The sequence below is a fragment of the Panthera uncia genome, assembly GCF_023721935.1.
Source record: "Panthera uncia isolate 11264 chromosome C1 unlocalized genomic scaffold, Puncia_PCG_1.0 HiC_scaffold_3, whole genome shotgun sequence".
Classification (NCBI taxonomy): Eukaryota; Metazoa; Chordata; class Mammalia; order Carnivora; family Felidae; genus Panthera; species Panthera uncia.
This window is the reverse complement of record NW_026057584.1, coordinates 9,424,933-9,450,272: the sequence shown is the minus strand read 5'-3', so window position 1 is coordinate 9,450,272 and position 25,340 is coordinate 9,424,933. Positions and strand designations below refer to the sequence as shown.

The following is a 25,340-nucleotide window of genomic DNA, read 5'->3' as shown; positions in this document are numbered from 1 at the left end:
AAGATTTGGAGATTTGTGATGATTCCTAGGGAAGAGGTATTTGGACGGATTTCTCAGAATCAGCCAAAAGATACAGATATTTGTGTCCCATGTGACTTCTCATCAAAAGGCACTTGATGCAGAGGAAGTTTTCAGTTATTAGATGGGGAAGATGCTCTGCCCTGTGCCTGTCCTGTGTCAGCTTGTTTCCCTGGCCACCCTAATGTTTGCTGGGTTCGTAACCAAAATGCCCAGTGGCAAGGATGGGGCCTGTGTGTGGACTCAGAAGGAGCCTCCTCTTATCAAGAGGAATCTGGCTACTGTCACAGGAGAGACTGACACTGAGCCCTCAACAGTGCTGCACTCTAGGGCGTCCAGCCGGGAACTCAATGGCGGGTGAGTAACACCGGATTCTTCATCATGGAGGAGGCAGCCATTTATCCTCCCTGGATCCTGGTCCTATTCTAGATAGGGATCTGCTTTCCTTGCGTGCTGTGGTTCTTCAGCAGCATCGTGCGTAAACTGACTGAATGCCTTGCTTACCATCGTCGTATCCCTCACGAGATTGCTTCAGACTATTTTGCTCTACTAAATAACTTATTAAAGAAATCGACATAAATACATATATAAGTAAGGCAATGAACACAAAGTTCCTTGCTCTTGGCATATGCTCCGTCAACGATAGATCCTTCAGGGGTCCACAGGCTTCTCGCCTTTCTGTCTCCTTCGGGGAGGAGTCTTTGTGGGTGTGCCTACAGATGGGGTACGTCTGAGAGGGTCTTGAGCAGGAAACAGGAGCCCAGGCCAGCGTGCCCTGGCACCACTGGCTTAAAGGAACTCCAGGCACCTTACTGACTGTCCACCACGCCTAGCCCTTTCCACTTCCGGATTTTCACAGATGACGACCACTGAATGGAACTGGTGAAAAGGGAAATCGGGTTGCCGGTTAGCTTCCCGGAGCACAGAACCGGCACAGGAAGGATGGAGTCAGGGAGTGTCTGTCACCGAGGCCCACGTGGAACCCCTCTTAGGGCACGATTTGTACAGCCAGAGTGCCTACTGTGTAACACCAGATATCCAAGCACCTTTAAATGTTCCTATCGTGTAGACCAAAAAGCCATGGCGAATGCCAAGGTGGGTGATACTAAATAAATATAATAGAAGCTTTACCTTCGGGAAGGATTTGGGGCATGTTATGGAAGGGGTCAGGATATCTGCATGTTAACAGTGTTTAGTAGGAGGACACTGTTGAGGGTAAAAGTGCCATAAATAATGGTGCCAACCGAAAATGTCACACTAGGTAAATGTCATCATTTACCTTTGTCACAGTAAAAGCAAAATGCTGATATTTTCTGGATGATTTATATGTTTCATGTTATAAGAACGACTACTCGGGGTGCCCGGGTGGCTCAGTCGGTTGAGCGTCAGACTTCAGCTCAGGTTTGTGGGTTCGAGCCCCTTGTAGGGCTCTGTGCTCACAGCGCAGAGCCTGGAGCCTGTTTGTAATTCTGTCTCTCTCTCTCTCTCTCTCTCTCTCTCTCTCTCTTTCTCTCTGCCCCTCCCCCATTTTCCCTCTGTCTCTCTCTGTCTCTCAAAAATAAATAAACGTTAAGAAAATTAAAAAAAAAAAAAAGTCATACTAGAAAGTCCTGGCTAAATGGAAGCTGAATTGTGGCTGCACTGAACTTGGAGGGAGGACAAAATGGCCTCATGCAGATCTTGGGCCAGAGGGGTCTTATCTGTCCTTTAGCCTCATGGCTTCCAGTTAAAGCCCCAGGCTGCAGAGGAACATCTCAGAGAAGTTTCTCCCCAGAGAATGGCTCACTTTGCCATGTGCTGGATGGGCCCAGTGAGTACACAGAATTGTGTGATTCTGGTACACGGTGTGATGTCACAGTGTGCAAAGGACTCAGAGAAAAACTTGTGGATGGGACCCTGGCATCAGGACTGGGGGCAGGTTGGCTGTCTGAGGGCTGCTTGTTCATTATGAGGCCATCTGTTACCAAGCAGCCTGCAGTAAACTAAGCCGTCAGCTGTAGGAGCCCAGTGAAGAGATGGCTTAAGTGAGGGTTTAAGATGGAGGCAAGTTGGGGCGCTGGGTGGCGCAGTCAGTTAAGCGTCCGACTTCAGCTCAGGTCACCATCTCACGGCTCCTGAGTTTCAGCCCCGCATTCTGTGCTGACAGCCTAGAGCCTGGAGTCTGCTTCCGATTCTGTGTCTCCCTCTCTCTCTGCCTCTCCCCTGCTCATGCTCTCTCTCTCTCTCTCTCTCTCTCTAAAAAAAATAAATAAACACTAAAAAACATTTTTTAAATGGAGGCAAGCTTAGCAGGAGTTAGCAACGCTCCCACTCTCGAAGCTGCTGTAGCGCTTGGTGGAAGGTTGGTGGGCCATACCATTATCAGCCTGTATTGCATGGTTAATTGGAAACTGACACTATAACGTGGTGTTTATAAATTAACTATATAACGTGGTGTATGCACTATTTCCCGCTGTCGTGTATGTTTCGTCCTAAATGAGAGCAGGGCTTGGTTTGCTCCCCGAATCAAACGCCGCCTTGTCCTTTTAAGCATTTGGGCACTTGCCTTTCCTCCAAGAGGAAAGAAAGGAGGCAAGAACTGTGTTTGGTACGTCTTCGTGCTCAGGTAATGTTTCCTGCAGTGTCTTCACTGGCAGCGAGAATCGGGTAGTGATTTTGTGAGGGAATGACTTTTCCCTACCCGGTGACCGACGTAACCCACCTCTGCCTTTTTCCACCTACAGCTGTGCATGTCGGACGAGCTGTGGGAGAAGATAGTTCACTCTTGCTGTGACACCATCACACCTGACATGAGGGCCCTGGCCAAGGATATGGGCTGGAGGCAGATGTTCTTCACCAACAAGCTGCAGCTCCAGCGGCAGATCCGCAAGAGGAAACAGAAACAAGGGAGCCATAGAACCAGTCACCTTTAGGGACATATCTTCCCACCTGCAGGAGGGCCGAGAGACGGCTGTCTTTTTCTCCTGCGTCCCAATCTCTTCTGTTTCCTTCGACTGAGCACTAAGATTTCCTTCGATTTGAACTGGCTGGTTCAAGGACCCACCCGAGAAGCATACCCAGCCGGTGTTGGCCCACGGGTGCACCAAAACCCGACTCGGCAGTGCCTTACCTAAACCGCAGTCTCCTGCAGTGAGGGTCAAGTCCGTGGCCCCTGCAAAGGGCTGCATGACAGGAAGCCCTTGATACCCATAAGAAAAGAGGCTTCTGCTATACAGGAAACAAACAATAAATGATTATTAGCAGGTTTTTTTTTTTCTACTACATATCTGTAGCTTTTTTCTGGCATTTGAAAGGCGTCCCGAGCTTTTGCATTTTTCCCCAATGGAGGTGGCTTTGTGTCCTCCCCCCCCCCCCGCCCCCCTCCTCCCCCAGGGAACGGGGAGCGGCAGGGGCCACGGGAGGCAGTTGGCAGTCTGGTGAGCGTAGCTGCCTTCCCAGCTCTCTTCCCCTACATTTGAATTCAGGGCCCCATCCTGTGGGCCCCGGGATGCCAGGCTCCATCCCTGCATGGGGACAACCCCAGATCTGGCCCTGCGGCGAGCCCAGCATTCTGCCTGCGGACCCCTCTCCAGAGCCCACCTTCCCAGGACTTCACGTGGTCAAATAGAGCTACCAGCTTTTCTCAGAGGGATGCTGTTTCCCCAAAGGAATGTGATGGGTAATTTACAGCCCCCTGAGCTGTCCCGAGGATGAAGTACCCCCAGATAATGACACTCTTAGCGCAAGTAATCTAATGACTCCTTTTAGGTGACAGAAAAAAGTAGCTGTCAACCTCCCATCACCTTCTTCACCGTTACCATTTCTTCTTCCCTACGACCTCCACCCTAGTGCCTTGAAGAGATCATCTATGCTGCACCTGTTCCCCGTGCAGGGGAATTTCCTGTGATGCCCCGAGACCTCCCACACGGGCTGTTCTCCACGCCTGCGTCCTTCCGAACGGCTCATGGCTGTGGCTTGGTGACACCTTCTTTCTCTCTCTCTCTCTTTTTTTTTTTTTTTTACCAAAACCTGTGCTAATATCAAACCAGATTTTAACTCCCATCCCTTAAAACTCACACCCATGAAACTCAGAGATTTTCCAGCAACGTCTGTGAGATCAAGCGCAGTCTGCTTCCTGTCAAAGTTGTGCCTGGATTGAGTCCAGGCAAAGAGCAAAGATTTAATGGGTGAGAGACCCAGGCCTCATTTCCCACCCGGGAGAGATCTGTCAGGGTGACGCAGGTGACTGGCCGGCAGGCGGAGGGCACACACTTCGTCACGGCCCCTGCAGCCTTGTTTCTCCCCGAGGTCCCTGAGGTCGCTCAGGGCCAGCTGTTTAGTGCCAGAACATAGATTAATACCACGTGTGCGCAACGACTGTGCGTGTGCACAATTTGGTATGCAACATACCTACATAAATATAAAATTACAACTCATTCGTCGCCGATGCAAATATGTCAATAGCTTAAGCATTGCATATCTAGTGTTTAATCAACTGACAGACCCTGAAAGCTTATGGGCGGGCACAACATTCTAGATTCAATATGAATTTGTGTTTGGAAGAACACAAATGTGGCCATTTGAAAACTCTTATTACCTACGTAAAATATAATGTAAAAATGGGCGCTGAAAGTAAATAGCAATGAAAAGGGAGTTATTCATACGTTGACTGTTGTTAGATAGGACTTTAAATAACATAGGTTACTAGATTATTCTGGGGATTATTTGCCCTAATGATTTGGGTGCCTTATTACCTGATTATAATTTTTTTTTTTTTTTTTGTCAACCTATAGACAGTATCACCAACCTACTATCCTGCAGGGGACCAGTTGACACATTTTGCCCCTCTTCGCCAGCCTCATTCTCCATGTTTGATCCCATGTGACGATCCCACTGGATGGGAACAGGCAGGTCTGGTGTTGATCTCTGCCTCACTCGACAGCTTTCACATAGACAAATTAATCTGCTTTGCTTATGACACACAATCTCACAGTGAAATGCTGCAGCATCGTATAATCTTTCCCTTTCTCATATTTTCAGTCAAAAGTGTTCCTACTCTGTTATCATTTACCGTTGTCACAGTAAAAGCAAAATGCTGATATTTTCTGGATGATTTATATGTTTCATGTTATAAGAACGACTACTTGGGGTGCCTGGGAGGCTCAGTCAGTTAAGCATCCAACTTCGGCTCAGGTCATGATCTCACAGTTTGTGAGTTCGAGCCCGGCATCGGGCTCTGTGCTGATAGCTCAGAGCCTGGGGCCTGTTTCAGATTCTGTGTCTCCCTCTCTCTCTCTGACCCTCCCCTGCTCATGCTCCATCTCTATCAAAAATAAATAAACATTAAAAAAAAAAAAAACGAATGACCACTTAACAACAGCAAATGTGAAAACTTATAAACAACAAAAAATATATTTTACTTAATGACAGATTCTCTTACTGCTTTTTTCCTGAACGAGTTAGCTTGGTACTTGCATTCAACCTCACTTATGTGGAATCCAAATGATCAATTTTGGATTATTGATCAAAATAGTGATTCTGAGTAGGCTCAAGATGTAGACAGAGATTATGAATTGAGAGAAGGGTGGGAAGCAGGGGTGGGACAACTTAACCAGTCACCACTCATCATTGTTTTCCCAGCTGCTTCTGTCCAAGATGGTCACCAGCCCTCATTAATTACCCCAAACTGACTCCCACGATGCCCAAGACTAACATAGAATGACCTTAACTAAAAACAGAAAACTTTTGTGCGACAGTTTTTGCTCTGAGCTCTAAGATGATGCCATTTATCCACAGTTTGTGTTAAGATAATATACTGTGGGAGAACGTCCAAGCTTTTCAGCTCGGAACCGTTGGTGAAATAAGAATGAATGTCTTTGATATTAAAAACGGTACGTAGACAGGCTACCACCACGTGAACGAGAAAACATGCCCCTGCAGTTAAAACATAACATTATGCATGAGGTCATCTTAGAAAGTAAAACTGATATCTTAGCTTTACGTATTTATTGTTTTGAAACGAGATCATCCATACCGCGGGATAGCAGTCATTTGCCCTTCCTTGCAACATGGAACCCTCAGGGCCGGGAGCTACCAAAGACTCTGTGTTCCCTGCTTATCCTGTTTCCAGATCCGTGTTCCTTCCACATAGGTCTCCATTCAGAAAAGTAATTTGCAGTTGTGAAGTTTGTTCCACCCATCCAGGAAGTCTCATAGCCATAGATCCATGAATGGATACATGAATGGTCACAGAATGAGTTAGAATAAGCTTAGAAATAGTAATGGTAATGGTAGTGGCAGCTTTCATTCGTTGAATGCCTACCGTGTGCCAAGAAACAGGTAGTAACCAACTTAATTCTTGCAGCAACCCTTGAAGGTAAGTGATTATTATTTCTGTCTTAGAGATCAGAGATCTACCAACTATGGTGTAGGCCTAATTTGATTAGCGTCTCTTTCTGTAGCATAAAGTTTTATTGGGACATAGTTTAAGCATCATCTATGGCCACTTTCACATTACGGTGGCAGTAATTGGGGGTCACAATACAGACTGTATGGCCTGCAAGGCTGAAATTATTCTCAAAGAGGACAAATTAATGTTCCCAAGGTGTCGTAACTAATAAGTGGTAAAGCTGATATTTAAATCTGTACTTCAAGTCTGTGTGCTTAACCACAAAAACCACATACCACTTCTCTTTGCGGAGCCAACACCTCATTTGACCAATGGAATTTGAAAAGGTGATAGGATTTGCCCAAGGTCATTTGAAATAATTAGAGGGCCTTGAGCATAATATAAGAGACCATTCTAATTTAGTTGTCCAGGGAATATTCCAAGCTTTTGATAGACTAAGTTATTTTTTTTTATTTTGATTTTAATTCCAGTGTAGTTAAGAGTGTTATATTCGTTTCAGGTGGACAATATAGTGATTCAACAATTCCACATATTATTGTCAAGATAAGTGTACTCTGAATCCCGTTCACCCAGTACACCTGTCCTCCCCACCCACCTCCACTCTGTTAACCATCTGATTGGTCTCTATATAGTTGAGAGTCTGGGGGTGCCCGGGTGGCTCAGTCAGTTGAACGTCTGACTCTTGATTTTGGCATAGGTCATGATCTCACAGCCAATGGGATTGAGCCCCGCATCGGGCTCTGCACTGGCCAAATGGAGCCTGCTTGGGATCCTGTCCCTCCCTCTTCTCTCTGCCCCTTTCCCGCTCACGCTCTTTCTCTTTCTCTCAAAATAAATAAATAAACTTAAAAAAAAAAAAGACTCTGTTTTTGGTTTGTCTCTCTTCTCCTTTGTTTTTTCTTAAATTCCACATACAAGTGAAATCATATGGTGTTTGTCTTTGTCCAACTGGTTTATTTCACTTAGCATAATACTCTCTAGATCAATCCATGTTGTTACAAATGGCAAGGTTTCATTCTTTTTTATAGCTGAATAATATTCCATTGTGTGTGTGTGTGTGTGTGTGTGTGTGTGTGTGTATGTATATATATACACACACACACACACACTACATATTCTTTATCCACTTATCTATCAATGGACACTTGGGCTGCTTTCATAATTTGGCTATTTTATTTATTATTTATTTATTTATTTTTTTAGAAAATGTTTATTTATTTTTGACAGAGAGAGAGACAGAGCATGAGCCAGGGAGAGGCAGAGAGAGAGGGAGACACAGAATCCGAAGCAGGCTCCAGGCTCTGAGCTGTCAGCACAGAGCCCCATGCGGGGCTCGAACTCACAGACCGCAAGCTCATGATCTGAGCTGAAGTCGGATGCTCGACAGACTGAGCCACCCAGGCACCCCTGTAATCTGGCTATTTTAAGTAATGCTGCAATAGCCATGGGGTGCACGTATCCCTTCAAAGTAGTGTTTTTGTATTCTTTGGATACTCAGTGAAATTACTGGATCATAGGGTAGTTCTATTTTTAACTTTTTGAGGAACCTCCATACTGTTTTCCACAGGGGCTGCACCAGTGTGCGTTCCCACCAACAGCACATGAGCGTTCTTTTTCTCCACATCTCTGCCAACCCTTGTTGTTTCTTGTGTGTTTGATTTTACCCATTCTGACGGGTGTCAGGTGATCTCTCATTGTGGTCTTGATTTGCATTTCCTTGGTGATGAGTGGTGTTGAGCATCTTTTCATGTGTCTGTTGGCCATCTGTATTTTTTTCTTTGGAGAAATATCTGTTCATGTATTCTGCCCATTTTCCCATTGGATTATTTGGGGGGTTTTGGTGTTGAGTTGTAAAAGTTCTTTATATATTTTGAATAGTAACCCTTTATTGGATATGTCATTGGTAAATATCTTCTCGCACTCAGTAGGTTGTTGTTTAGTTTTGTTGGTTGTTTCCTTTGCTGTGCAGGAGCTTTTTACTTTAATGCAGTCCCAATAATTTATTCTCGCTTCTATTTCCCTTGCCTCAGAGAATATATTTAGAAAAATGTTGCTACATCTGACGTCAGAGAAATTTCTGCCTGTGCTCTCTTCTAGGATTTTTATGGCTTCATGTTTCACATTTAGGTCTTGAATCCATTTTGAGTTTATAGTTGTGTGTGATGTAAGTAAGGGGTCCAGTTTCATTGTTGTACATGTAGCTGTCCAGTTTTCCCAACACCGTTTGTAGAAGGGACTGCCTTTTTCCCACTGCATGTTCTTGCCTCCTTCATCAAAGATTAATTGACCATATAATTGTGGGTTTATTTCTGAGCTCTCTACTCTGTTCTATTGATCTATGTGTCTATTTTTGTGCCAGTACCATACTGCTTTGATTACTACTGCTTTGTAATATAACTTGAAGCCTGGAATTGTGATATCTCCAGTTTTGTTTTTTCCTTTGTCAAGATTACTTTGGCTATTTGGGGTCTTCTGTGGCTCTATACAAATTTTAGGGATTATTTGTTCTCGTTCTGTGAAAAATGCTGTTGGTATTTGATAGGGATTGCACCAAATCTGTAAGATTGCTTTGGGTAGTAAAGACATTTTAACAATATTTGTTCTTCCTTCCAATCCATGAGCATGGAATATCTTTCCATTTGTTTGTGTTGTCTTCAATTTCATCAGTGATTTATAGTTTTCAGAGTACAGATCTCTCACCACTTCGGTTAAGTTTTTCCTAGGTATTTTATTATTTTTAGTGCAATTGTAAATAGGATTGTTTTCTTAATTTCTCTTTCTGTGGCATCATTATTAGTGTATAGAAATGCAGTGGATTTCTGTACATTGATTTGTATCCTGCAACTTTATTGAATTCATTTATTAGTTCTAGTAGTTTTTTTGGTGGAGCCTTGAGGGTTTTCTATCTATAGTATCATGTCATTTGCAAACAATGAAAGTTTTACTTCTTCCTCACCGATTGGGATGCGTTTTATTTCTTTTTGTTGTCTGATTGCTGTGGCTAGGGCTTCCAGTACTGTGCTGAATAAAAGTGGTGAGAGTGGGCATATGTATCTTATTGCTGACTTTAGGGGAAAAGCTCTTAGTTTTCCCCCATTGAATGTGATGTTAGCTGTGGTTTTTTTCTGTAAGGTCTTTATTGTGTTGAGGTGTGTTCCCTTTAAACACACTTTGTTGAAGGTTTTTTTGTTAATTAAAAAAAATTTTTTTTACATTTACATCCAAATTAGTTAGCATATAGTGCAACAATGACTTCGGGAGTAGATTCCTTAGTGCCCCTCCCCCATTTAGCCCATCCTTCCTCCCACAACCCCTCCAGTAACCCTCAGTTTGTTCTCCATATTTATGAGTCTCTTCTGTTTAGTCCCCCTCCCTGTTTATATATTATTTTTGTTTCCCTTTCCTTATATTCATCTGTTTTGTCTCTTAAAGTCCTCATAGGAGCGAAGTCATATGATTTTTGTCTTTCTCTGACTAATTTCACATGGCATAATACCCTCCAGTTCCATCCACGTAGTTGCAAATGGCAAGATTTCATTCTTTTTGATCGCCGAGTAATACTCCATTGTATACCACATCTTCTTTATCCATTCATCCACTGATGGACATTTGGGCTCTTTCCATACTTTGGCTATTGTTGATAGTTCTGCTATAAACATGGGGGTGCATGTGTCCCTTCGAAACAGCACACCTGTATCCCTTGGATAAGTGCCTAGTAGTGCAATTGCTGGGTCGTAGTGTAGTTCTATTTTTAGTTTTTTGAGGAAACTCCATATTCCAGAGTGGCTGCACCAGCTTGCATTCCCATGTTGAGGGTTTTTATCATGAATTGCTGTTGTAGTTTGTTAAATGCTTTTTCTGCATCTATTGAAATGATCATATGGTTTATCCTTGTTGATGTGATGTATCACATTGATTGATCTGTGAATGGCAAACCACTCCTGCATCCTGGGAATAAATCCCACCTGATTGTGGTGAATGATTTTTTAAAACATATTGTTGGGTTTGGTTTGCCAATATTTTGTTGAAGATTTTTCCATCTATGTTCTTTTTTTGTTTTTAAGTTTTATTTATTTGTTTTTGAGAGCAAGAGAGAGCAGGGGGCGGGGAGAGAGAGAGAGAGGGAGAGAGAGAATCCCAAGCAGTCTCCATGAAGAGCCTGATGTGGGGCTCAATCCCACGAACCATGAGATTATGATCTGAGCCAAAATCAAGAGCCGACGCTTAACTGACTGAGCCACCCAAATGCCCCTCCATCTATTTTCTTGGTGAATTAAATTATTGCCCATTTTTTCTATAAATAAGTATCTTAAGTTCATTTAATAATAAGGACACACAAATAAAATCCTCACACGATCTCCAGGAAAATTAAGGGATTGAGTGGAGTGTTCAATATGGCTCACTAGGACCTTCCAGGCTCAGTCTCCTCCTCTTCCTGCCACTCCCTGCAGTTGGGAACCAGTCCGTCCCAAGGACTCTTATATTTTTCAACTTCACCTGACAACAGGAGGGGCTCCCCAGGGCCAGTTTGAGACCCTCAACCCAACCCTCCCTGCTTGTCATTATTGGAAGTCAATACCGTTCATCTGTGGCACCTTGAATGCTTTTCCAGTGATGTCTGCCCTCCGTGTGACCCAGTTCTCCTTTCCTAGGTGACAAACGCAGCTGCTTCTCAGCCTTTGTCATTCGACACCAGCATTCTCACCCCTCGCTGCTTGTGGACATTTTGACTTTGGAGGCCTCGGGTCCACAGAAGCCACACTCCAACACGGCCAACATGGCCGGTTATTCTGAAACATTCACATCTGAGCTTTCTGGGGTGAGGCCACCTCCCCTTTGAGGGAAGTCTCCTTTCCTCCACTTGTTCCAGGCACTTGTGACTCTTTGCTCTGCTCTAAGCTGGGCCTCCTCAGACCCATCTCTTCCTGTTCATCTAGTAGCCCCTCACTGGCTGTACTTGGCTGCCTGCCCCCTCTCTGGACTCTGTGATCAGTGACACCCTCAGTGACACCTGACCGCTCTTCCCCTTTCACCCTGGGCTGGCAGACTACTTCCTCTTCCCTGCGGCAGACTGCAGAGCATTGCCGGAGAGCATCCTAAGATGTGCCTCTTTGGCGCACTACAGAGACCGACCCGGCTCATCTGGCCTCCCGCCATTGCTGTCACAGCCCGCTTACTGTCTCATCTACTTCCTGGACTCCTCCCGGTGGGTCCTCAAGCCGTGCCTCCCACTTGGCAGCAATGAAGTTACCAGTGTGAACCGCACAGCTTCTTTTCTCTCCTGCCTTAAATCTCCCCGTCCTTGGTCCCGCCTTTTCTTCTTCCCACCTTCAGAGGCAGGCGTCACCTTATTTCCAGTGCTCACCCCTTCCTGTTGGCAGGGACCCCGGTCCTTCCCCCTCCGTGTTCTCCTGTGCCTTCAGGCTGTCCTCTTCACAGATTCCCGTCTCTTTCCTTCCCTTACATGTACCCATCGTTCCTTGAAAGAAGCTTCACTTCACCCTACTGTCCTTCTTCGCGCCATCCTGTTTCTCTCCTCGGCGGCCACCAAACTTCTTCCACTGTTCGTTTACCAGGCGCCCCCCCTCCACCTGCTCCCACTCTGTCCTCTGCTCTTCCTGCATTGGCCTTGCCGTCCCTCGGCAGCCTTTGGAAGCCACCCCCTTAGCTGCTGCCCTGACTCTCCTTAATTCATTTCCAAACACTATTTGTTAGTTACTCTGCACCAGGCACTGGACTCAGCCCCCGGGGACGCTCGTCTAAATAGAACACAGCCCTACCCACCAGCAAGTTCACGGTCAGTAAACACTCGGCTTTTTTCTCCTTTAACATCCAAGGTTCTTCACTAGCCAGCTTCACTTCCTAACCCACTGCTCCTTTCCTTCCACCTTGGAAGGATTCTTCTATTCCCGCCCCTCATTGTCCTGCACACGTGCCTCTACTTACCTCCAGGTTACTTCTCCAGGCTGTTCCAAGCCTGTGTGGTGTGATGCTGCACGAGAGAGAGCCTGCTGGTGCTCCAGCTCACCAACACCAAACCCAGCTCATCAAGAGGGCTTTCACCAGGTGCTTCGCAGACTTCTGCTTTGTGCCCAGTTGGAGACACTGTGCCAAGGGCTTGGGAACGGCTTGAAGAAGACAAACCAGGGCCCCTGTCCTCATGGTGCTTGCTCGGTGATGGCAGCGGAGGCGGGTACAGAGGGTCGGAGGGTAATAGTTTGAAACCCTTTCCTCGGAGATTCTGATAGGCACCCCTGGGTGTGTGTGTGCTGGGGGGACGGGGCGGTATTCTCTGCTCCATCCTGTCCTTACTGGACACGTGCTTCCATGAGGACACTTGAGACGCACTGTCTGACAGTCAACCTTGTCTCCCACTTTGCAGAGGTTGGGCTTAGCAGTGTGAACTTGACAGCTTCTTTTCTTAGCGTGTCTGTCAAGGTCTTGTACAATGCTCGCCTACTTTCTCAGCCTGGTCACAGCCCTAATCCTGATTACTTCAGGTGCCTGTTGAACCTGAACTTCTCCTGGGCTTTCCCGAGTCTGTGGTTTTGCTCACTTGGGTCTCTCCTTGCCCCTGTCACACTGCCAGCCCCTAACTTAATCATACCTGGCCTCCGAGGCCACTTCAACTTCCAGTGACCCTGTCCTTCAGATTCCTCTAACAGCGCAGTTCTCAAAGTGCAGTGCTGGGACCCTCAGGGGGGTCCCTCCTACCCTTTTGGCAGTCTGTGAGATCAGATATATTTTCATGACCTTAAGACATGATTTGACTTTTCCACTCATTCTTTCACAAGTGAACAGTGGAATTTTTCAGAGGCTACTTAACCTGTCATGATGTTAGCGCTCTGAGGGCTAGTGGAATGTATGCATGTAGATTTTTGTGTTTTCTAGAATCTTCTTAGGCAGTAGATTTAGGATATAAATAGGTTCAGTTGTCAGAGGCTGCCTCAGTTTGTTCTCAGGACTTCTGTGCTCTTGCTAGCAAATTTTGTGGTACCTCTTGTAATTTAGGTAATCTCATTATTATCGAATAAATCATTTTGATATCCTGAAGTTCTTGTACGTGGAAACACAGCAAGAGGTAGGTATGCTTTGTTGTCTTATCTTACAGTGTAATTTAAAAATATCCTTCCAAATGGTTTATAAGTTTTAAACTTTTGTAAAACTCATGATTTTAGAATTTAATAGCATTTTATTCTAAGATTTTTAAATTTACTTATACTTTTATTATATTCAAGGCTGGATCATTAGCTTTAAAAAAGGGAGATTAGAAAGCTTGCTTTCTTAGCCCACAGCTGCACCATCCAAACCTAAAGATGCTGAAAAAGATGAAATACTGAAATCTGCTTAAAAAGAGTGTAAAAACGAAACAAAATATTTCTCAAGATTTATCTTTTTCCTTGGCTTTATGATGTTAAAATTTTACCTTTTCGGGGCCTCTTAAAGTTGCAGCACCATTTTGAGAATAATAACGTAGAGTTTAAAGAAAAGCGAACTGAATATTTTAAATGTAGATGTGATGAGTTCATTAAAAGCCAAAAATTGATCATTACAGCCTTTCAGACGCGAAATGCAAAAGCCATTGAAGCCCCGCGCGCGGGGAAGTGACTGTGCTGAGCCGTCTGGAGACAGCACAGACGCCCCATGCAGCTGACGCTGCTGGATGCCTTCTGGATGGAGAGTCAGCAAAAGGAATCACAGCAATGCCACTTTCTAATGATACGGTAGCTTGTCAAATTAGAGATTTAGCTGCACACATGAAGGCTGAGTTAGTATCTTCTCTGCAGAATTGGACTTTTGTCTTACACGTGGACAAATGAATAGAAGTGGCCGGACTCACCATTTTGCTTGTATTCATCCAGTATCAACACCAACTATTTTCTTTTCTCTTCTTTTCCTTTATTTTCCTTTATTTTATTTTATTTTAATTTAATTTTATTTAAGAGAGAGCCTGAAAGCAAGGGAGAGGGGCAGAGGTATATAGAAAGAATCCCAAGCAGGCTCCACACTCAGCATGGAACCCGACACAGGGCTCGATCCCATGACCCTGGGACCACGACCTGAGCCCAAAATCAAGAATCGGACATTCAACCAACTGAGCCCCCCAGGGGCCCCCAAGATGTTCTTTGATGTGAATTCTTGTAAACAAACTCAGATGGCGCTACAACATTCAAAATATTGAACAGCTTTATTCACTCTCATGGCTGATCCCGGAGCGAGTGTGTTGATGCTTGCACTGACTGTGCAAAAGCGATGGTGGGTCAGCGGCCAGTGCCTTAGCACAAGTCAAAGGAGTGACAACAGAATGTGCTGGAAGCCACTGTATTTCCCACTGCCAGGTGCTTGCAGTCGAATAATGGGCAGATTCACTTAAGGATATCTTTGATGAAGCAGTAAAAATTATTATCTGTTATTTATGAAGTCCTTACCCTGAGTCCACATCTTTTTAATATCCTGTGTGACAAAATGGGACGGTTTACACAAAGAACAGCTGCTGGAAATCAAAGTCCAGTGGTTGTCTTGGGGAAAAGCACGTCTGTACCTAAGCTGCAAGCTGAACTTACTGCCTTTTCCATGAAATACAGTGTTTACACTTGGCAGACACATTATTGAAAAGTGAGGCTGTCCCTTCAAGGAAAATAAGTGCAGTATTTGTTGCCAATGATAATATTTAAGCTTTTGAAAGGAAATTAGAATTTCGGATAATTTATATCAACCTCCATGAGCTTGTCCACTTGCCAATTGAGATAGAATTTACCTACCATAAAACTTACCCTTTTAAAGTGTATAATTCAGTGGTTTTTATACATTTGCAAACTTATGCAACAATTAGCTAATTCCAGAACATTTTCATCACACCAAAAAGATACCCTATTAGCCGTGCCCGCTGGCACTCCCTCCACACACCCCTTTCCTTCCAGCCTCAGGCAGCCGTTAATATGCTTTCTGTCTTTATAGATTTTTGCCTATTCTGGATATTTCATATAAATGGGATTACACAATGATCACGTGAGTTTTAAAGATATTGTATGAGATATAAAAACATTTGGGAGATCCATAACTCTCCAGTGGACCAATATTTTCCGAATGACGAAAGCATTATGTTACAAAATTGTAACTGGGCAAAAGATCCATCCAAAATGCAAGGCAGGTCAACGGCTTCTAATGTAAACATGGCACAAAAAGTTCGTGACACCATGTCAGATTCCACGTTGCAACTAACCTTTAAGAAATACCACTTGTTGGGGCGTCTGGGTGGCTCAGTCGGTTAAGCGGCCGACTTCGGCTCAGGTCACGATCTCGCGGTCCGTGAGTTCGAGCCCCGCGTCGGGCTCTGTGCTGACAGCTCAGAGCCTGGAGCCTGTTTCAGATTCTGTGTCTCCCTCTCTCTGACCCTCCCCCGTTCATGCTCTGTCTCTCTCTGTCTCAAAAAATAAATAAACGTTAAAAAAAAAAATACCACTTGTTGAGTTTTGGCATGGTATTCAAAAAGAACCTACAATTATCTGAAGAGACTATTAAATACTCCTCCCCTTCCCAACCACATATTGGTAGAAGGCTGAACTTTCCTCATGTATGTATGTCAATGAAAACCACATATCATGACAGATCAAATGCAGAAGCAAATATGAGAATCCAGCTGTCTTCTATGAAGCCAGCTATTAAAGAGATTCACAAAAATGTAAAAGAATGCCACTATTCTTTTTTATTTTTAGAGAGAGTGTGAGTGGGGGAGGGACAGGGAGAGAGGGGGACAGAGAATCCGAAGCGGGCTCCACACTGACATCAGCAAGCCTGATGCAGGGCTCCAACCCACGAACTGTGAGATCACGACTTGAGCTGAAGTCAGATGCTCAACCAAGCCACCCAGACGCCATTACAATGCCACTATTCCTACTAAAAAAAATTTAGAGGGGAAAATATGGTCACTTTCCATAAAAATGTGTTATTTACATTAACGTAGTAGGCTTCTTATTGTTATTCCAAAATGAAGTAATATAGTAATATATCTCAAAAATGTTTCACTTTTCATTTCTAACATGGTAAATATCAGTAAGACATACCAACCCCCCCAAAGGATCTTTGGGTGTTGATTTGTTTTTAGGAGTGCCAGGGGGCCCTGAGACCCAAGAGTTTGAGGATTAAGCCCCACACTTGTAGTCTGTATCTTTCACTTGACCAAGTAGATACACTTAGCTTTACTGAACCTCTGTATCTTTATTTTCAGTTACAGTTTCATTTAAACAGGTCATGAATCCAATTTCCCCCAGCTTTGTGATAACACTGGGACATTCAGTGCTTTGCAACAGCAACTTCTTTCTACACACAGGCCACTCAAGGGCAGGAGGTTTACATCCGCCTGTCTTGTTCTTATAAAAGCCTAGTTTACATTTCTTGATTGGAAGAGAACCATGGAAACAGAAAGACTTAGTAGAATTAAAATATTACACAGTATGAGTGCTCCAAAGATAGTGATTGACCAGAATGTTGTATAAAAGGAAATAATGCGAGAGTCAGGACAAGTGTATGAAATTGATTAGAAGGTTTTGATCTTTTTTTTAATTAAAAAAAAAATTTTTTTTAACGTTTATTTATTTTTGAGACAGAGAGAGACAGAGCATGAACAGGAGGAGGGGCAGAGAGAGAGGGAGTCACAGAATCTGAAACAGGCTCCAGGCTCTGAGTGGTCAGCACAGAGCCCGATGCAGGGCTTGAACTCACGGACTGTGAGATCATGACCTGAGCCGAAGTCGGATGCTTAACCGACTGAGCCACCCAGGCGCCCCTAGAAGGTTTTGATCTTAAATACTGTGAGAGTGGGTCTCCAATTTCAGCGTGCATAATAATCAGTTGGTAAGCTTATCTAAAAGGCAGGTTTCGGGGGGCTTGTGTGGCTGTCGGTTAACTGTCCGACTTCGGCTCAGGTCATGATCCCATGATTGGAGAGTTTGAGTCCCACATCGGGCTCTTCGCTGACAGCATGGAGCCCTACTTGGGATTCTTTTTCTCTCTTTCTCTTTGCCCCTCTGCTGCTGCTCTCTTTCTCTCTCAAAAGAAATAAACATGAAAATAAATAAATACATTATAAAAAATAAATAAAAGGTAGGTTTATTGGCCTCATCCCACAAGATTCTAATTCATTAGATTCAAAGAAAATCCAGGAATCTGCATTTGAAATAATTTTGAGCCCCCCCACCCCCCCCCCTCCGTGCTCAGTCAATTAAGCATCCAACTCTTTATTTGGGCTCAGGTCATGATCCCAGATTCATGGGACTGAGTGTGAAGCTTATTTAAGATTCTCTCTCTCTCACCCTCTGCACATCTCCCCACTCTCTCTCTCTCTCTCTCTCTTGCTTGCTCTCTAAAATAAAATAAATAAAAATAATTTTGGATACAAGTTTTAAATTGAGACAGCATTATGTGGATGAGGAACAAAGTCATACCCATACCGGTTCCCAAACCTCCCTCCCCAGAGCTGACCTCTGTTGGTGTTTTCTTACATTTCCTTCCAGAAATGTTCTATATATACATATACAAGCCATATGAATAATGTTTATTTGGTATTAACAAAAACATAATTGGGAGCACATTAAACATATTTTATCTCGCCTTTTTCTGTTAGCAATATATCTTGCATAAGGTTTTCTAATTTTATAGATGGGGCTTTTTAAAAAAAATAGTTGCATAAATACCACACTTTATTTTACAGTTCCCTATTGATGGACATTCAAATTGTTTCCAGTCTTTTCTATAACAAACAACAACTCAAAAGTCTTTGTTCATTTGTAGGAAAAGTTTTTAGAAATGCAATTGCTAGATTAAAAGGCATATACATTTCAGATTTAATAGCTGCGCCTGGCATTTCTTTTTTTTTTTTTTTAATGTTTTATTTATTCTTGGCAGAGAGAGAGAGCATAAGCGAGGGAGGGGCAGAGAGAGAGAGGGAGACACAGATTCAGAAGCAGGCTCCAGGCTCTGAGCTGTCAGCACAGAGCCCGACGCAGGGCTCGAACTCACAGACCGCGAGATCATGACCTGAGCCGAAGTCAGAAGCTCAACCAACTGAGCCACCCAGGCACCCCATGGGCTTGGCATTTCCAACGACCACCTTATGTGATTCTCTCCAGGTGGTTCTATGACCACATCTAGAGAAAAAACTGTTCCAGGGGAAAGAACCAAAAGAGATGGTCATCAGTTACATTTTAGGACTTTACCCTGCTAAAGCCAAGACAATAGAGATTTTACATAAAAACACAATGACCATCTTTAAAGAGGACAAAATTTATTTCATCTTATGTAAATAAAAGTCGCTTGGATATGTGTGTGTGTGGGGGGGAACACTATAAAGCACGTGGTATAAATATACAATGAACCATTTATAATATTGTCAACTGTGAATAATAACATAGTTTAAACAGGAAGTGTTAATATGTTTGCTGTAATTCTTCATGGCATTCTCTTTTATTCTGTTGTCCACATGAATGCTACAAGCAGGTTTTACTGTTTTTGTAAAATGGGAACTTCTGATTTGGTAGAAATCACCCTTCCACAAATGCAGAAAGTCAACGAACAGCTGTATGAACTGCACCTCAGCGGGTCTAACTCGGGTGTAACAAAAGCCGGAGAACTGGATAAAAAGTTCATGTTTATGATGCACAGCCAGCAGTGTGAACATCAAAATGCATGGTTTATAGCACCATTCAAAATACTGAACACCGCCTCTTGTTAATTTGGTGTTGTCCGAACATGAAAGTAATGGAAGGCTTGTAGTCAGTTTTAAAACAAGTTTTGTTTTTTTTTTCTCAATCTAGTTATCTGATATTACAGTAAATACATATAGAGAGATAGAGCATTGCCTCAGGATTTAAGAATACCTTTATCAAAATAGACAGCTGGATTCTTAAACAGCAGCCAAAGCTGTAATGATAACAAATAGGTCGTTGTGTTGAACCAAATGAAGTATGCATGCAATTTATTATCTATAACAATTTACAGGCGATTCTTGAGTCATTAGAGGTAATATTGAGTGTGCATACTAACTATGCTTTTGTTTCTCCTTTCCATTAGCTGCCTTTTATTATTATTGTGATTTTGGTGGTCCCTTTAATCACACAACTCCTCCCACGAGACATCGGAACAGGAAATAATGGAGACAAAGCAAAAAGGAAATTTGTCCCCGTAATCCCTTGTCAACAGCTCTGAAGCGTTTGGTGGAGGAAAAACCTGAAACTATTGGCTAAAACGAAACTTGGGGTAACATTCTGTGATTCCAATTGTTAGTACTGTCCCTGCTTCTAATTACCAAGGATAACAGAATGGCCTGTGCTCACTTTAGATAAATTTGACCCAAGACATTGGGCAATGATATTAAAGGATTTTTACGTGTGTGAGGAGCAAATTGTAAGTAGAAATTTACACGGTTCTAAAATATGTGTAAACAAATAAGGCGGCCAGAAATTTCAAAATCTGGGAAGAACATTCTGTAGTCCGAAAACTGTTCTGGCTTAGAAAAATAAACATCTCAGATAAAGGAAGAGCATTATTTGATGTCATGGACCACAGTTATCTTTTGTGCACGAAATCAGTCAAGAGAACTATTTTTGGAACCTCGACGAGCTCAGGCAAATGAACTGTCTCCCTAACAAGAGACTCTGGAGAAGGGCTACTGGTTAGCACTACTCCATTGTCGGGTGCACAGACATCTAGACTAAGGGAATTCTGTTTATGAACCTCACAATTTGATAGTCTCACATTTTGGATTAGTAACACACTTTAAAAATGATTAACTGCCAGCTTTAGATACCAGCCAGCAATTACTTCTCTGCTTGATTTATTGGGTGGGAGAAATCCAGAAATTTTTTTTTTATAAACCCCAGATCATGCCCCCAAAACGAAGAGGCCAATGATATGAATAAAAGTGCTTGAATCATAGCCCTTGATTCAATGTTTGTGTGACAAATACGACCTCTCACTAAGGAAATCATTATTATTTATCTACGTTTTGTCTTAAGGTTCAGTTTATAGCTAGATATTGAATTAGGATTGACGGCAGATGATTTTCTTAGAGGAAGATTTAGAAACCGTACTCCCCAGCTGCAGGATTCTTTCATAAAAATATAAACTGTGTTTCTCTGATTGTACTAAAGGTATTACTTTTGAAATTAGAGCCTGCTTTTCACTAGTAGATCAACAGCTCCCTGTAACAAGTTCTGAAACCTAGTTATACTCTTGTGCTTGAAACCCAGTCCTCTGTAAGCTTTCCAAGAGCATTTGGTTAATTTCCACCTTACAAAGAGTAGTTGAGTTGAAAAGATTTTATTCCCCATGTTTGTTTCAAAAGCTGTAGCTAAAACCTTAGTCCCAGGGGATGATGAGAGAGAATAGTTTTTGTAAGGGCATTTCTACAGACTATTTAATAGGGTGTCTTCGAAGGACATTGTCTTCTCTAAGACATATGCAGGCTTTAATACCTCCCAGCATTGCTTCTCCCCAAACGGAAAGGCAGTGCTGCTTTAGAACGAAGTCACGACTATGGCATTTACAAATGACAGTGCCAGTTACCATCCAAAGCCCTTCCCCACAATGTCACAGGCTCCTCACAGCAATCATGTGAGGTAGGCGTGGGTACCACAGAGAAATCTTACGGGCAACATAACATGACACTAAACACGTGTGCCATCCATGTATTTTTTTCTGGATTGTTCGATAATTTGAATACACGGTTGAATAAGTAAAAAGAGTATTCCTACCATGTAGAGTAAGCCACATATATAGAAGGAAAAATCGTATTTTTCTGTGATGTCATAGATCCAACCTGCAAAACCAAAAAAAGAATATATTCAGTGTAACATAGCTGATGAAAGTCAAGAACACAATTACTGCTCCTATAAATATTTCTATAAGGATTTAGTTATAGGTCATGTAATACCCCAAACATTTCATTTAGCCATTTTTTAAAGATTTTTTTTTGAATGTTTATTTTTGAGAGAGAGAGAGAGAGAGCATGAACAGGGGAGGGGCAGAGAAAGAGGGAGACACAGAATCTGAAGCAGGTTCCAGGCTCTGAGCTGTCAGCACAGAGCCCGACGTGGGGCTCGAACCCACAAGCCGTGAAATCATGACCCAAGCAGAAATCGGACACTTCACCGACTGAGTCACCCAGGTGCCCTTCATTTAGCTATTTTTAAGCCCAGGCTACACAAGCCAGAGTTCTCGGTGCCGGGGAACGGCAGGCATTTTTCTCTAAGCTGCTAGGGCACCTTACAAAGTACTCAAGGCCTGGAAACAGTGGCTGGCTGACCCTTGGGAGGATGTGATGTGCAGCTCTCAGGCTCTCTCAGGCTGGCACAAAGCCAGCAGTTGAAAAGTGAACCCAATGATTTTCTTTTTTTCACAAATATAACCACCACTCTTTTCTCAAACTTTCAAAACCCTTCTGAAGGAGTTTCTGGTGTATATCAAAAAAGGCTGAGACATTTGAACCTTCATTCACTGTGGAGTGTTTGAGAGTAAACATCTATTCTATAAGGAATACAAGTTTCCATGTTTTATAAATTCATACTTACAGCTATAAAACTTTAATATATATATTATATAACTATGTTATATAATATATATATGTGTGTATATATGTGTATATATATGTATAATATATATGTGTGTGTATATATATATGTGTGTGTATATATATATGTGACTAGATTTTCAGTTTTTAAGAAATCATACTTTAATATTATAATCTAAAGCTTTCATACGCTCATCATACTAGGCACTCTGTAAAATGCTATTATAGTTCATGGATTCTAAGACACCATGAATTGCATGATGCATCATTATCTTATGTAGCAACAAGAAAGAAATATCCTTGTCAGTTGAAATATGACCCAATGTCCCAGGGCTTTGTAAAATGTATTCCAATTTCAGAAATGTTAAAATGTGGAAGAAAAAAAAAAAAGGTCTCAGAAACTAGGAAACACAGTTACACCCCAGTGATTAAATCTAAGAATCAGTCACACGTCATGGTCCCATGACATGCAAACCATGCAAGCTAAGAGGATTAAACCATCCACAAGAATTTCATTTATGGTAAAAACGTAAATTTTGAACATTCACTTTTTTTTTCAGACGCACACGTACATTAGCAAAGACATAAGGAAGATAGAAATGATTTAATGATGAAAGGGTGTACTTCGTGACCACCTTTCAAAGCTATCTTTTCAAAACTATCTGGCAAATGAATGCATAAACGCAACTAAACCTTCTCCCACCCACAAATAGCTACACAAAAGCAACTGCTCAATACGACAAGCAGTGCTACGACAAGCAGTGCTTCTGACTTCCTGGCTCTTGTCTTTATCTCTTCATTCATGGTATCTCCTGTGTAGTCATAAGGAAAGCAAACACTTCACAGCATGAAACATTGATACATTGTAACCACTCAAAAGCGTGGGCTCCGATATACTTTACAAGTTAACCAACTTTTTTGAGTTTGTTCTTTGATATAAACACACGAAAGAAGAAAATACCGGGCTCTTGAGATGTAGCTTAGTAAAATGCTCTCAGGTTTTCTTAATTTCTGATCCGAGACAAGAGGAACAAGGGAAGACTGAACATATACCCCAGAGACAGACGAGACTTCCAACGGAATCAGAAGGGACTCTGACACGGACAGGTGAATGAGACCGCACCCAACTTGGCTCTGTGTTACCGCCTGACACCTGTGTGCCACTGTGACCTATGAAGGGCCTGCTTGCAGATAACGCCGTACCCTGTCCCTACAAACGGAGTATGTGACAGGACCATCTACAAGCTACAGTTAAAAACAATCGGTAAAAACATAAATGAGGTTCCCATACTCCACTCATCCCCTATGAATGGTGACCATGTCATTTCAATGGGTAAATCTGTGCTTTTCATATGACCGAGTGACAGGGTAGAAAGAATGACCAATGCCTGACAGCTGGAACGAGGTGACCCATCCCTGCTGCTGAACATGGGTCTCAGAAACAGGACGAGATCTTAACTGATTGGAAAATCAATTTGTATGCAGATCAGACTATTTACTTCCTTTACTTTTTTGTTTGAAGGGGTTGAAATAAGTTCCCAGGGCTCTGTGATGTGGCCCCTAGCTCCCCTGTAGCCCCAAGCTTAACCACGAGCACAAGCCACACTCAAGTTTTTATAGTTTCTTATTTATTTATTTAATTATCTTTTGAGAGAGAGCGAGCCAGCGCATGCACATGCATGCAAGCAGCGGAGGGGCAGAGAGAAAGAGGGAGAGAGAGAGAATCCCAAGCAGGCTCCGCACTGTCAGCACAAAGCCTGATGCAGGGGCTCGAACCCACGAACTGTAAGATCATGGCCTGAGCTGAAATCAAGAGTTGGACACTTAACCCACTGAGCCACCTGGGAGCCCCAACCTTTAGGATTTATTTTTAAATGACCCTGGCTCCTGCGGTTTCTCTTTGGCGCTGGTTTTAACATTTCTGCCACTTTGAATTTAATCCATCCCTGCGTCAGATGCAAAGCAGGTCAGGAGAGACAGGGCTTTGCCACGTGCCTTGATCCTCAACACGCAGGGACGTAACCCTGCAGAGAAACGATGTTTCTGACAAGCTGCCCACCTCATCCATCCTTCACCACCTCTCCCTACAGGTCTGATCTCGGTTCCTCGGTTTGGAGACTGGCATCTTCGGCAACCTTGATTCAGCCAATTCAAATCAACAGCTTCCAGGTAAAGTCCGGTTCCCTATTAAATTGCATTCACTGTTCACTGGAGTCTGTCAAATGAGGAATGATAGATGTTTTTCTTATTTATTAAATAGGTGTTCCCAGCTTTTGATGAAAAACACTGTTAATTGCTATATTTTAGGCAAACAGAGGACGTATGTGTGTGCAGATTCTTAGTCAAATCTGATGGCCACGTTTTGCTATATTTTACATTGGAAACTTCTAGAAAAGTATCTACTATTATTACATCTTTCAAAGAGATGAACTGAATGCCCAACAACGCTAGAAATGAATGAGATCAAAAAGTTCATGTTGCTAAATGCCAGGGCTGAAATGTCTGTTCAATATCTTATTGTATATTTTTCTCCTAAATGGAACTGTGTGATTGTCTAACCTGCTACTAAGTGGTACCAGATTTTTTAATGCCAGTAGAAATCACTTTGGCAAATGGGAAACATATTCATTTCTGAACCCACTAAAAGAGAAAAAAGTAATGTGAACAATAATGTTTCCTGTAGCAAACCAAGCTCAGTAATAATTTCTAGCCCACCTTGAATTTCTAGCAAGAATTTCATGTGGTAATTTGGTTACTCATATTGCCAGTCGCTTCTGAACTATGATACACAGAAGACTAGGCTTCCATCCCATTGCGATGTTGGCTCCTTGGCCTGGAAAGTTAATGGATTAAATAAACACAGTGCAATTAGCCAATGATGTTGTCAGCATTCCTTAGTGCATGAGTTTGGTGCAAGATGAAGAAACAAACAAAAAGAAAGAAAATCCCCTTCAGTTGGTGGCCTAGAGACACACAGCAGAACATTGATTTTACAGTCCCCAGGACAGCCTTTGACATCCATTCATAGATGATTCTTAATCATTAATGCAGCGGTTTTTACCATCCGTGGTGGGAACCTTGAAGCAGGCAGAGATAACACATGACGATTTGAGGGTTGGGTATAACTCCCTGCTCTGGTTCTAATTTCTTTCTATTCCACTCCAAAAAGTGCCCTGGAATGCAAATCAGTGAGAAGGACATGACCATGAGAATGGGATAAAGAAAGTATGCTGGCCAACTTTGGTGCTTTAGTTAACGTTGATCATGAATTGCATGTGCCACACCTCACAGCTGTGTTGTGTTGCTACTGAAATCTGGCGGATCAGTATAAAAATAACCCCAGACTGACCATTAGAAGCAGAAAGTACG

At 42.9% G+C, this 25,340-nt stretch overlaps 2 protein-coding genes across 3 annotated transcripts in view; one reads left to right on the top strand and one right to left on the bottom strand.

Annotated features, from left to right (window-relative positions):
• FBXO36 (F-box protein 36) overlaps window positions 1–3,279 on the top strand; it is an 87,138-nt gene extending 83,859 nt beyond the window's left edge. Inside the window, exon 4 of the mRNA XM_049614768.1 lies at window positions 2,742–3,279. Within this exon, the coding sequence (XP_049470725.1) occupies window positions 2,742–2,930 (189 nt within the window). The 3' untranslated portion in view covers window positions 2,931–3,279. The remainder of the gene's footprint in view (window positions 1–2,741) is intronic.
• Window positions 3,280–18,860: 15,581 nt separating this feature from the next.
• The window catches only part of SLC16A14 (solute carrier family 16 member 14), a 33,027-nt gene continuing 26,547 nt past the window's right edge, over window positions 18,861–25,340 (bottom strand). For both annotated transcript variants that reach the window (XM_049614765.1, XM_049614764.1), the window contains one exon: window positions 18,861–21,221. In XM_049614765.1, the coding sequence (XP_049470722.1) occupies window positions 21,070–21,221 (152 nt within the window). In that variant the 3' untranslated portion in view covers window positions 18,861–21,069. The remainder of the gene's footprint in view (window positions 21,222–25,340) is intronic.